Source organism: Sciurus carolinensis, chromosome 3 (assembly GCF_902686445.1).
Source record: "Sciurus carolinensis chromosome 3, mSciCar1.2, whole genome shotgun sequence".
Taxonomy (NCBI): Eukaryota; Metazoa; Chordata; class Mammalia; order Rodentia; family Sciuridae; genus Sciurus; species Sciurus carolinensis.
The window spans coordinates 2273545-2286153 of NC_062215.1; the positions used below are offsets into that span (position 1 = coordinate 2273545).

General features: G+C 56.6%; 1 protein-coding gene and 1 non-coding gene across 4 annotated transcripts in view; both read right to left on the bottom strand.

Annotated features, from left to right (window-relative positions):
- The window catches only part of Rnf213 (ring finger protein 213), a 104667-nt gene that overhangs the window by 56137 nt on the left and 35921 nt on the right, over nt 1-12609 (bottom strand). For 2 of the 3 annotated variants that reach the window (XM_047545198.1, XM_047545197.1), the window contains exons 15-21: nt 11598-11759; nt 9945-10034; nt 9243-9365; nt 5776-5956; nt 4128-4301; nt 3812-3961; nt 754-1340 (exon numbers count right to left, since the gene is read on the bottom strand). In XM_047545198.1, coding sequence (XP_047401154.1) covers nt 754-1340; nt 3812-3961; nt 4128-4301; nt 5776-5956; nt 9243-9365; nt 9945-10034; nt 11598-11759 — 1467 coding nt within the window. Of the gene's footprint in view, nt 1-753; nt 1341-3811; nt 3962-4127; nt 4302-5775; nt 5957-9242; nt 9366-9944; nt 10035-10406; nt 10668-11597; nt 11760-12609 lie in introns of those variants that run through there. The other variant, XM_047545199.1, reaches the window with a different exon arrangement.
- Nucleotides 2497-2570, bottom strand: Trnav-cac (transfer RNA valine (anticodon CAC)). Its single transcript has one exon. It is a non-coding gene; the product is annotated as a tRNA-Val (tRNA).

A 12609-nucleotide genomic window follows, 5' to 3' on the forward strand; every position in this document is an offset into this window, starting at 1 on the left:
GAAGCTCTGCTGGGGGCTGCACCAGCGACCACCCCCACTGCCCGCCAGAGCGCCTCCGTGAGCGCTGCCCCGCCAGGCAGCCCGCCCGCTGCTGCCCTCCGTGCTGGGCCACAGCAGCTCCTGTCCCTGGCACCCAAGGTCCCATGAGGAGGCTTGCAAGGACTCTGAAGCCTGTCCTCGCAGCAGCCCCACCAGGTCCAGTCACTGGCTTCTCTGGGGGAGTTTCAGATGGGCCAAAGGCTCCAGTGTAGGAGGACAACTCCACACGCTGTGCTGAACTTTAAGCACGGTCACACCTGTCACCACTGAAACAAGGGCCACACACGCCTTAGAAACATGAGGCTAAGAAACAGGAAGAAGGGACTCAGGCCCGAGCCACGACGGGAGCAATGTGCTCTTTGGCACTGCCCACTGGCACTAGGAGAGTCACCTGGACAGCTGACAAAGTATTTTCTTTTGTGCTTTTATAAAAAAGCTAATGACATGAGATTCCTCTGGAAAGAGGATGGTTTTTCTCTCCTGAATGTTTGGTTCTCAGACCAACCCAAGAAAACTCCCAAGGTAAGGAACAGTTACACTTGAGTCACACTCAAGCAAAGGTAAAGATGCAAGCCACAGAATGTTCCAGCCTCAGTGCAGCCCAGACAGGAGCCCTCGAAGGGGGCTGCCACACTGTCCTTCCCAGAAGCCCTGGGGCTTCCCCGGAGTCTGAGGTAGGCCCCCACCACACTGGGGCCCCAGAAAATAACTTACAAAGTTTATTAAAGTGTAAAGAACACTGAAGTCTCCGGTCAGTCCAAAATTCTTTTTGACCTGCAAGATGGCCTTGGCCGAGCTGATGGCCTGGTGTAGGCTATGGTACTCCTTGATTTGTTCGACGCGCTCCGAGATCCAGCCCTTCTTGGCCTGGGGGTCTAATTCACACATGACGTGGAGGTCTGAAATCAGGTCATTGTATTTATCTACAAAGTCCTTGAAGATGACATCAATTTCTGCAAAGGTGACCTCTCCTGATTTCAGGTCCTGGTAGAGTCTCACAAACTTTTGGTAACAAGGTGAGTATAAGAACTCAAAGGCCTCAAGAAGTTCAAGAGTCTGCCTTTCAGATTCCCCTCTGGGATCACTCAGTGACTCTGCGGCTTCTTCCCAGAAGAGCTGGAAGATGTGACTGTCCATCAGCGAGTCTATCCTTCCAGCCATTTCCTGGACCCGGGGGTCCAGCTTGTAGTGTGTCATCGGCTTGGAGGGCGAGGATGACGGCTGGCTCACACTTACAGCTTCGTCCAGTCTCTTGCAGTTCAGGTCTTCTGAGTGTCTTGCTTCAATCTCTCCAAAATCCACTTTGGAAACCATAAGGAAACATGGAAGTTAAACTGCTAGTCAGGGTAGCATCTTATTTTACTTTCCCAGTATTTCTAATCACTTCTTTAAGAAAACACAGTGCAGACCATTGCTGGGATTTTTTTCTCAGGAAGAACCCATCCCTCCTCCCCTCCACCCCGCCTTGGGCCCATTCACCGGTTTTCATGATAAAGAACAGACTGCAAGCTCTTGGTCGTGAGGACAACGGGAAACAGCCTTCTCCCTCCCTCCCAGAATCTACTCAGTGACAGATTAGAAACTTTCTCAAAGATCATAACCAACAGGGACGAGTGGAGCACAAAAGGGCCCCGTGAGCAACACGAGCTGGCAGTGGAAGGACGGCCACACTAGTGGTAAATGACACTCGGGGCTGAGAACACAGACCTGGGGCCACAGCAGATGTGAGCTCAGCCAGGCCCGGCACAGGCTCCTGGCAAGCAAGGACACTAGCTGCTGAGGTCACCCTAGACCAGGGGAGGCAGAGGGAACAAGAAGTGGGCTCGACATCTGTTTAAGATGCAGTCGGTCAGAGGCACCCCCACCATGAAGGCAGAGGGGGCTGCCCTCCACCTGGCCAGCGGTAGGAAGGACCAACTGCAGGCTCTCAGGCCTGGAGCCCACTCCTAGACACACACCCATCTTGGGCAGCTAGAGAGGACAGGGCGTATTCAATGTAAGGACCAAGAGGACGATGCAGCCAACAGGGCAGGAGAGCTGGAGTTAAGTGGGGACCCCCCTCACCCCCTGGGCTCCAGGAACCTGGCAGCAAGCAGGGGCCTGCAAATGCGACCAGCCCCCAAGAGAAGCCCTCAAGGACCGGGTCAATTCAAGGGCAGCCACAAAGCCCCATGGACCACGGCCCAGAAGCCCTACGTCTGTCAATCGACTTGTGGAGCCTGTCTTCATAGACACAGCCAACAGAAATCTCCAACCAGAGTAGGAAAACCTTCAACGGGGGAAACATACCAAAAACCCCAACAGGGCTGGTGTAGCTCGGTGTCAGAGGGCTCGCCTGGCACGTGCCAAAGCCTAGGCACTGGGTTCGATCCTCAGCACCACATATAAAAAGAAAAGCCTAGGTTCCATCCCCAGCATGTAAAAAAGAAAATTAAATGGCATCTTTTTTTTTTTTTTTTGCGGTGCTGGGGATTGAACCCAGGGCCTTGTGCTTGTGAGGCAAACACTCTACCAACTGAGCTACATCCACAGCCCAAAAAGAAAATTAAGAAAGAAAGAAAGGCCAACAGACAAAAGCAACATGGATGAAATGTGAAAACCATTCAAGGACAAGAACGCCTTCGAAGACACCGACGATCCAAAAGGTGAGGCTGCCACTATGAGCCATGGACAGCACAGCACGGCACTGGACCTTCCGGGGAACAGGAGCGCCTTCAAACCAAGTGCATGCGGGCGCTGAAATGAAGGGCTCAGGGCCGGGGGCACGAGGAGGTGAGGAGGCCCAACTGGAGCACGTGCCAGGAGGCCCAGCAGCTGCCGACATGAACCCAGCAAGAGCCAAAGCACAATTAACCAGTTTTGAGACAGAGCTGCCGGTGCCCAGGCCTGGAGATGGAAGAGATCCCGGGCAGGCAGTGTCATGGCGACTTCAGGACACCAGGGCCAGGCAGCTCTCGAGGGCACCCAGGAGGGACAGTGAGCCCCGCGGAGGAGCGGCAGCGCGGCTGCACCTCGAGCCCCACGCGGCCCTCAGGAGGCAGCCTGAGGGTCTGTCCCTGGCCAGCTATCCACCTCCAGCAGGGGCACACCTCCTCATCTGGCCTCCCGGCCCCCTTCCCAGCAGGCAGCAGATGCCACGCTCTGTCACTCAGGAGTCAAGCGCAGGACAGGGGCGCGGGACTTGCCCCACCAGCCCAGAGGCCAAGGTGACCCCAGGAGGTGAGGGGAGATGGAGGTCCGCCTCCCCGCCAGGGAAAAGCCCTCAGTCCTGGGAGAACCTTCAGAGACGTCCACTAGGGCAGCCAGTGAGTTCGGGGTTGAGTTAGAAATAAACACAATGGAAGAGGAGAAAGGAAGTAACAAGACAAGAAACACAATTCCACCGGCTACAGAGACTTGGTGTCAGAAGGGCAGGGCAGCCACAGGCCACCATGCGGCTGGCTTGTGACTCCTGTGTTCACGCCGAGTGCTCCAGTGACTCAGGACACCTGGGAGCCACAGGGCAGCCAGTGGCCTCATGCGCCGGGCAGCCTGGAGGGAGACCTACACCTCCCGCCATGGAAGCCCACACAGGACGCGGATCTGGGGAAATCGGGGACACAGACAGGCGTGGAGGAACGCCAGCAAGATCGCGAGAGCAGAACCTGCTTCCCCGGAGGACACGTGGGGAACCCGGCTAAGAACGTCTCCCCAGAAGGAGGCCCCGCTCCAGGCAGACCACTTCCGCCCCGGCTGCTCTCACAGGCGTCCAGCCTGACTGCAGGGGCAGTACCTTGCACGAGGTGCTTGACCTTCCCGCACAGCCGCAGGAGGCTGTCCACCTGTCTCTTCTCCCTCTTCAGAAACAGGACTTCGCCCTTCCTCCAGTCCAGGGTCTCTTTCATGTCACAGTTCTTCTCTTGGAATGAAGAGCTTTTCCTCTCTGGAGAACAGTGACAAAGTCACCCAAAGGAAAACCCTTCTCTGTGGCGCCCCCTTCTCCCCCGGGGTGCCCTGCAGTCGCCACCAGGAGGACGAGGAGGCCTCCCCTGGGCGACATGCCCGAGGATGGCCAATGTGCACGGGGCTTCGTCCCGGCCTCAGCTCACCTAACTGCCACAGATCCAGAAACCGCCTCTGGTGCTTCAGGATCAGCTCCAGCTGTCCGACCAGTACGGACCCCGCCAGGACGTCAGCAGCCACCTTGGTGAAGACAGAGCCTGCAGCAGCCATCAACTTCTTGGCGTCCTCCGTGAGGTTGGCTAAGAGCTTCTCGTCCGTCCCTGCTCGCACAAGAGCACAGTGAGCACAAGGCCTCCACCATCTTGCCGCAAGGACATGACACCCAGCCCCATGCCCACCTGCGCTGGCAGCGGGTGGCATTTGCAGCCGTGCTGAGGCTCACTCGGCTGTGCCCGTATGTGTGATGCACCCTAGTGCATCTCCTGACTGGGAGGAAGAGACCCTCCCGGTGGCCACAGTCCGCCGGAGGACCACGTGCTCAAGTTGAAGGCCTGAGCCCACGCCACACTGACATATCTCCTGGACTACACGTGGTCCCCTCTGAAGCTGACCCATCCCGAGAGTCCCCGCAATAGTACAAAAATAAACCACGACAGGACAGCCCCACAGCAGCAGCCACTCCACGGGCACAGGGAGGCTCCGCTCACCCGGGAAGGAGAGAGCTCCAGGCTGCAGACGGCACTCTGCCTATCCTGCCAGGCTCAAACCTGGAACGTGAGCTTTCGGACCCGCTGCGGGCAACATTTTAGAACGCGTTAGTTTAACCACCAGACTGTCTCGCAGCCATGTGAGGTATTACAGTATTAGAAAAGACCACGTTCACCGTTACCACTAAGAACAAGGACAGCAGGGCGCTGGGGTGCCGCTTGGTGTTAGGGCGCTAGTCCAGCAGCACGAGGCCCTGGTTCCGTCCCAGCCACACACACACACAGTCTCATTCTGAATCACAGAACGCGGAGGCAGCCGAGACCAGCTTCAGCGGGAGGCTGGACCAACCCAGGCACGTCTAGGCAAAGGGGCTCTGCTCAGTGGTAAAGGCGCAGAGCTATCGACCAGGAGACTTCAGCGCTGTGCAGCCGAGTGTGGACGTCCAGAACACACGTGCGCCCCTCAGCAAGCTGCCCTGGCCGGTGCGCCCAGCAGCCACTTTTGGACCACATGCTGCTCCTGCCTCTACGGGCGGGGAAGGACACAGCTGGCCGGCCGAGACTTCGCTGCCTGGGTTTTCACCGCCACACCCGTGCTCTCCCACAAGACCAGAACCTAGCGACTGGCACACAGGCTGAACGGTCCTTTTCAGGGCAACGCATAACAGGAAGGCGGGGGCTAAAGAGGCACTTGCTGTTTTCTTAGTCATCAATACTGACCTCGGAATGTGACAGGTGGGCCTCACAGCGAGGCAAGCTGGGCTTGGGTTTTAGCTAGAAACCCTCGTCACCTTTGAGACAGTAAGTGTCCCACACCCTGAGTGAGCAACCTGCCCTGGGCACTTCCCTTCCCTCATCTGGAAACCCAGGGCCTTGGGGACTGAAGTGCATCCCCTCAGGAGCACATGTCCGGCAGGCACTCAGCTGAGGGTGGTTCTGCTGTTCAGTATTTGCCCAGCACCTGCCTGGCACCTCCAACCACCCTGCCTTGACCAAACCTCTGCCCATGCAGGCTGAGGGTCAGGTCAAGGACCCTGCCCTGTCTGCTCCCGAAGAAGGACAGCAGCCCAACCAGCCCCACACGCACCGTACAACTTGAAGAGCTGCTTCACATCTGGCCCCGTGAGCAGGTGTTCAAGAATCTCATCCAGGCCTTCCACCGCCTCTCCGTTGTTCCTGGGCCAGGACTTGGTGACCACAGCAGACACAAGGCTGCCAAATTTCTGCAGATCATGACAAGAGACTCCCTCCAAGATACTGGTCTGAGACTAAAAGAAGATGAATTAAAAAGAAAGCGCTTTAGACGATTTTACCAGTATGTTTTTTAATGACACAAGTGAGCACCAAATAGCATTTCAGAAACCTAGTGAAGCTAGTTTTTTAGTGTCTCAAAAAAAAAAAAAAAAAGAGAGAAGCTGGGACTATCCCCCTGGAAAGGGAGAAATTAGCATGTTGGAGGCCCTGGTTTCTCCCCAGTACTGCAAAAAAGGAAAAGAAAAGAAAACGTAAAATACTTAATATTTCCTAGCATGTGTCCATTCCCCTGTGGCCTGGCTCCTTACGTGAGGCGCCAGAGGTTTGAAGGTGCACGCGGCACAAACACCCCACACCCCAAGTGACACGCCATCCCCGCTCACTGCCAGTTCTGCATTTCTCCTAGTCTTGCCTGTCATAAAAAACACCAAAAAACGAGATGAGGAAAACTTGACTACACCCTGTACTTTGTGTCCTGAGCTGTGCACAACTCTCAGAGACTGCCCTCAACACCAGACACGCCACCTCTCCTGATGCTTCACCAAGAAACAAAACGCTTTTCTTCTTTGGGGTCACAATCTTGCAAAAAAAAAAAATTTTTTTTTTGGTAATCAGTAAAAAACACAGTATAAACTAAAAATAGATACTTTTTGACATTTAAAGGAACAAACGAAAACATTAACTAGCAAGGCATAAAAAGTTACAGACATGGTGAAGTGAGACTTATCCCAGGGAGAGGAGGATGTTTTCACATGAAAAATCAGTTAAGCCGGGTGTGGAGGCACACGCCTGTAATCCCAGCAACTCCCAAGGCTGAGGCAGCAGGACCCCAAGCCGGAGGCCAGACTCAGCTTAGGCTGAGCCTTAGTGAGGCTCTGCCTTAAAATGAAAAATAAAAAGTGGTGAGGATGTGGCTCAGTGACAAAGCACGGTCTAACCCCAGCCCGCGCACGCGCACACACATACACACGCACACTTTCTTTTCTTTTTTTTTTTTTTTTTGCGGTGCTGGGGATCGAACCCAGGGCCTTGTGCTTACGAGGCGAGCACTCTACCCACTGAGCTGTCTCCCCAGCCCCCCACACAGTGTTAATACATCACATTAACAGAAGAAAGCGACACCACCATCTCAGTAGATACAGGACGAGTATCAGACAAAACTCCAAGAACAAGGCCAGGACGCCCAATTTTACCCCCTCACGGCCCCAGAGTTGCCACCCAGGGCTATTAGGCAGGAAAGAGAACAAAAGCACTGAAATTGGAAAGGAAGTCCTGTCCTCAGGGGCAGACCACACAGCCCTCTGCATCAGGACCTCAGGAAGCCGCGCTCTCCCACGCACACCCCGCAAGAGCCGCACCAGCCTGCAGGACACGGCCAGGTGCAGCTCCATTTCCACAAGCTAGTGGTGAATGATCCAAAAACAAGACTCAGAAAGTAAGTTCAGTTACAATAGAAAGCAATAAAGTACTTAGGAATAAATCTCACAGAAGAAATGCAAAATTCACCATCTAAAAACTGCCAACCGTTGTTGAAAGACATGAAAGACCAAAATAAGTGGGAAGACGTTCCAGTTTCGGCCACATGAGATGTAACATGGTTAAGAGGTCCACACTCCCCAAACCGACCTACGGACTCAAAGCCACCCCTGTCGGAATCCCAGCCCCTTTCCTTATAGAAATTGACAATCGGATCCTAAAATTCATAGAATCCCAAGGGCTCCAAGAACAACAGACCAGACAATGCCCAAAGAGAAGAACTGGTCAGGAGAACTCCTGCTCTTCCACGTCCAACCTACGGGAAAGCAATGGCGGTGGAGGCATGGACGGACACAAGGTGAAGCTCACGGCCGCCTCCACAGACCTTCTGCTAGGGTGCCGAGATCACCCCAGGGGCGAGGCACAGGGCCTGCCTCAGGGGATCTGGGACAGCCGGATTCCCACAGGACAGAACTGGCCCTAACCTCACACCACTGTTCAGAGCTGCAGAGCCTTCGAGGGGGTCGCTCCATGACAGGGCACATGCTTAGGCTGTGGTCCTAGGTTTATTTAACACCCAGCACCAAAACAAAACACAGCAAAAACCTTTTAGGGGAAGACACAGGTAAGTCCTCATGACCTAGGATATAGCACGAGATGCTTTGATGTCAGAGGACCAGCAAAAAGAGAAAAAAAAGACACGTCGAATTTCACCAAAATTAGAAACCTCCCCAGGTGTGGCAGTGCACACCCGCCATCCCAGCTACGCAGGAAGCTGAGGCAGGAAAACTGTGAGTTGGTCAGCCTGGGCACTTTGGCGACACTGTGTCTCATAATGAAAGGGCCGCGCTTCCTTTCTGAGCTGAGGAGAATGTGGCCATGTGGACGGTATGGCGCCCACACCTGCAGACATCAGGCCAGCCACATGCGGCCTCCTCGAGTGAGGCAGGGCATGCAGATTCCATCCGCTGAAGCACTGAGCAAAGAGCACCGCAAGGGGCTGGGCTGGGGCCTGGGCGGGAGCGCTGCCTGGCCGCGTGAGGCTCTGGACAGTCTCAGCAGAACATAAAAATACATGCATACAATAAGGGTGCTGTGTCCATCTATGACGAAAAGCATATTTAAAAAGAAGCAAACAAAAGCCTTAGAAAGTATCAGTATGTAAAAAGACAAGCCCAGAAAAAGGGCCTCTACTTCTCGGGACTCAGCCGGCCAGCAATGAGCTGAGGTCTGTGCGGCCATGATGTGTCCAGGAAGAGAGAGCAGGGTGCTGGGACCAGTGGGGAGCCTCGGTGGTACTGTGCAGGGATGACCCTGCAGGCGCTGGGACAGAGCCCTTCCCACTTGGTGGAGAAAAGCCAAGGGAACCAAGAGACTGTCCGGCTTTCTCTGTAGTGTTGGAACAGAGCCCAGGGCCCCGCACACGAGGCAAGCGCTCCACCCCAACAAGCAGGGAGCCCCTCCCTTCATAAGCTTCCCTCCACCTTCGGAGTCCTTTCCTACATGTCTGCGCATCTGGGCAAGAGTTACCAGGCCACGAGCAGACCAGCAGCAGCAGGACAGGCCGGGGAGGCACAGCCCACCAGATCATGCACACCAAGGCTTGTTCATGAGCATGGCTGTGGTTTTGCACAGGGAGCCAAGCTGCATCTCAAGGAGTGGATGTACTGGACAGCAGCACGGGGCCCCAGCTAGGGAGCGGGCACCCACGACCCAGTCCTGGTCATCATGGGTCCTGGAACCAGCAGGCACTCGGGGCCTGGGGCTGGCCATGTCTGCAAGCAGCTGTGGACCAAGCGCGTTTCTCAAGCAGAGACTATTTACCTGGCAGGCGGAGCTCACAGCTTCGATGACACACTTCTCAAAGGTCCTGGCCACACTGTCCTCGAGGCCAGCTGCATCCCAGAGAGTGCTGCAGAAGACAGAGATCTGGCAGAGAGGCCGCTCCTGCAAACACGGGGGCGGGTGAGAACCTGGTTGTTCTGACTCCCTCCTCCCTGCCCCACCCTGGCAGGTCCTCCCTCCCATCACCAGAGCGGCCAAGATAAAACCGAGTTAGTCTCTTTTCCTGCTCTGCAAAAAGAGCAGCCAGAACAGCAGCTCGTGGAAACGCGATTGTGAGGAATAGCCGTTTGCCCTCACTGTTGTGTTCCTGGAAAGGCTCACTGACCAGGACCCAAGAAACACTTGGGTCACGGGCCTTCGTTCAGAACGAGGGGCGTTTTTTGTGTTTTCTCCACGTCACAATGTTTACTAAGGCTACTGCCGCCAGTAGGAGCACGGGCGCGCGGAGGGCCTGACGACAGGACGTCAGGGCCCGGACAGCACAACCCCGCTGCCCGCTCTTCTCAGAGGCAGCACACTGGAACTCTAGAAGGCTTCTGGGGTCAAACTGCAAAGGCCAGGCCAGAAACGCGAAGCCGGGGTGGATCCCAGGCCTGCACACGCTGTGCTCTGCTCCCAGCCCCGCATGCTGCCAGCGGGCTGGCTCCTCGCCACCCTGAGGGTGTCCCCGCGGCCTGCTACCTGCTTGAGCCTCCCTTCCATGTCCCCCAGCAGCGACTCCTTCCAGCCATGTCCTGCAGGGAAGTTTATTCCCACCAGCCGCCGCCAGACCTGCAAAACCCACGTGTTAAGTGACAGTCACAGGGACAAATAAACAACGCAGGGATATCCTACAGAAAAGACAGCGACAGGCAGGCATGGGGACACCTGTGGTCCCAGTGGCTCAGGAGGAAAGGGAGGAGGATCGTGAGTTCAAAGCCAGCCTCAGCAACTTAGCGAGGCTCTAAGCAACTCAGAGAGACCCTGTCTCTAAAGAAAAAAGAAAAAAGGGCTGGGGATGTGGCTCAGGGTTGAGTGGTCCTGGGTTCAATCCAAAACCAAAAAAGAAGCACTTTGCTAAAGCACTGGAAGGCAGCATCCCAACACGTCCCGGGCCCGGCAAGCAGCGTGGAGAGGACAGGAGCCTGGAGCAGCTGCCCCCACCTGCGTGTCTCCAGCTGTCTGCCTGACGTCTGGATCCGGTCCACCTCGGGACACACAATGCATTGACTGATCACGCCTCTTTCTAGAGAAGTCCCCTGGCCTCATCTTCCCTGATGTTGATGATTTTGACAGTCTCTTGACCCAGTGGCTCCGCTTTCCCATGATTACGATAGCTTTGGTCAGGATACTACGAAGGCAAGCCACGTAAAAATGGACTTGGCATGGGTCAGGAGGTCAGGCGTGCCCAAACGTCTGCCCTGCCACAGCTGCCCAGCCAAACACCTCAAGCCTCACCAGGCAGCCCAGAAGACCTGCTGGTGCCACTGGACGGGCAGAGAGGCCGGCTCTGGGTTAAGGCTTGTCTGCCAGATCTCTCCACTTGAAGCTGGCTTTCTTCCTCCGAAAAGGAGATCCACTGCTCTCTCAGCACCTCCACTGATCTCAGGGGATCCTGGGTGATCCCCGCCTGTGTCAGCTACTGCCCCTTCTATTGCAATTATCTCTTCTACCTAGCTTAGCTCCCATCTTCAACAGAAGACTAGAAAAGGTTTTTCCTTTTTATTCTGTATGCATATCAGTGAATTTTAATCCATTCCTCACATTTTGCCTTTTAATGATCAAATCGTGCCAGATTTGGCTAACGTGAGCATCTGCAACAGTCTTCTTAAAACACAGGAATAACTTCAGACTCACAGAAACACTGCCAAGCTAGCCCAGATCATTGCTGTGCACTCTGGACCCCGTGTCTGCCACCGTGAACATGACCACCCCTCAGCCATCAAGAGCGAGAGGCTAGCAACAGCAGAGCACCACTGGCAGCCACGGGCTTCCCACGCTGCCCTCTGAGGACTCAGGTTGCGGGTCCCGGCCGCCCCCCTGCTCTGGGCCGCTCTGCAGTGTGCTGCTCCCCACCTCCCGCGTGGATCCGTGCTGTCGAGGGGCTTCACGGGGCTGCTGGCTAACAGCTCTACCCTGCTGTCACGCGGGCCTCCATCTCCTGCGCCATATGGCTGGCTGGCGGCCTCAGACTGAAGCAGAGCCTGAAGGTCCTTCCGGCCTCAGTGAGGACGCACCCCATCACACTGTCCCACAGGGCTACCAAGTCCCTGCCGGGCCAGGGCCTCCAGGCCCTGCTGGTCCAGTGGTTGGCGGATCCCCAGCCTGGTGTCTGCAGCCTCAAGCGAAGCCCACCTGGATCTCCTCGGGGTACGTGAACTGGACGACTGTGTGCTTCAGGAACATGCTCCTGGCGAACACTCTGCCCAGCCAGGACCTCGTGGTGGCCAGGACGCCCTGGAGGATGCCTGTCAGTGAGCCCTTCCCGGCTGCAGATCCCGGGTCCTGCGCTGCGTCCTGCGGGCACATGAGGGAAGGTCACCAGCTCTGCTCTGCTGCTCCCAGCACCCCAGCCGCCTCCAGGCCCCGTCCTTGTTGGAAGCCCACCAGACACAAGCACTGTGGTTTCCCAGAACCCTGGGCTCCCTGAGAGGAGGAGAGAGGAGGGCAGAGGCCAGCCTGCGGCAGGTCCCAGCTCCCACCAAGAGCCTGCAGCAGCTGGGCCACACAAGAGCCCCGTGCCGTCTCCAGATGGGTGAGAAGAGCGCAGCCAGGAGCAGAGCTTCCGGGAAGCCCAGTGGGCCGCGCCAACACCCGGCCCTCAGGGATGCGAAGCCTGTCCAATCCTCTTCCCATGGCCTCTGCGTGGGGACAGCCTCTCTCCTCCCCACCTCCACCGCCACAGGGCAGAACCAGCCCTTCCAGGGGCTCAAGGCCTCTGGTGACCCGACCCTCCCGTGGCCCTCTCAGGACTCCAGAGGCACCTGCCAGGGAGCACACGCAACTCCAGCATCAGCCCCACCTTAGTCTGGCCTCCCGAGGCCTGAGGGCGCACACGTGTGCTCCTACAGAGCCACAGAGCCTGGGTCTGCCGCCTCTGCCTCCCTCCAGGCTCACAGTCAGCCGGGCCTTCGCCTGGCAAAGCACCAGGCTGCCGGGCAGACGCCACTCCTGCCGTAAGGAACCAACCAGAGCGGCAGAGGCGACCCGCTGAGACGGCTGGGAGGAGCGTGGTCCTCGCCACAGCAAGTGCCAAGGTGGAGAAACACAGGAGCCGGGAGGCGAACCAACGAGCGGGAGAGAGGAGGTGGCTCCAGGCAGGGTGACCAGGCACAGGGCACAGAGAGCAGGGCAGCACCGCACTGAG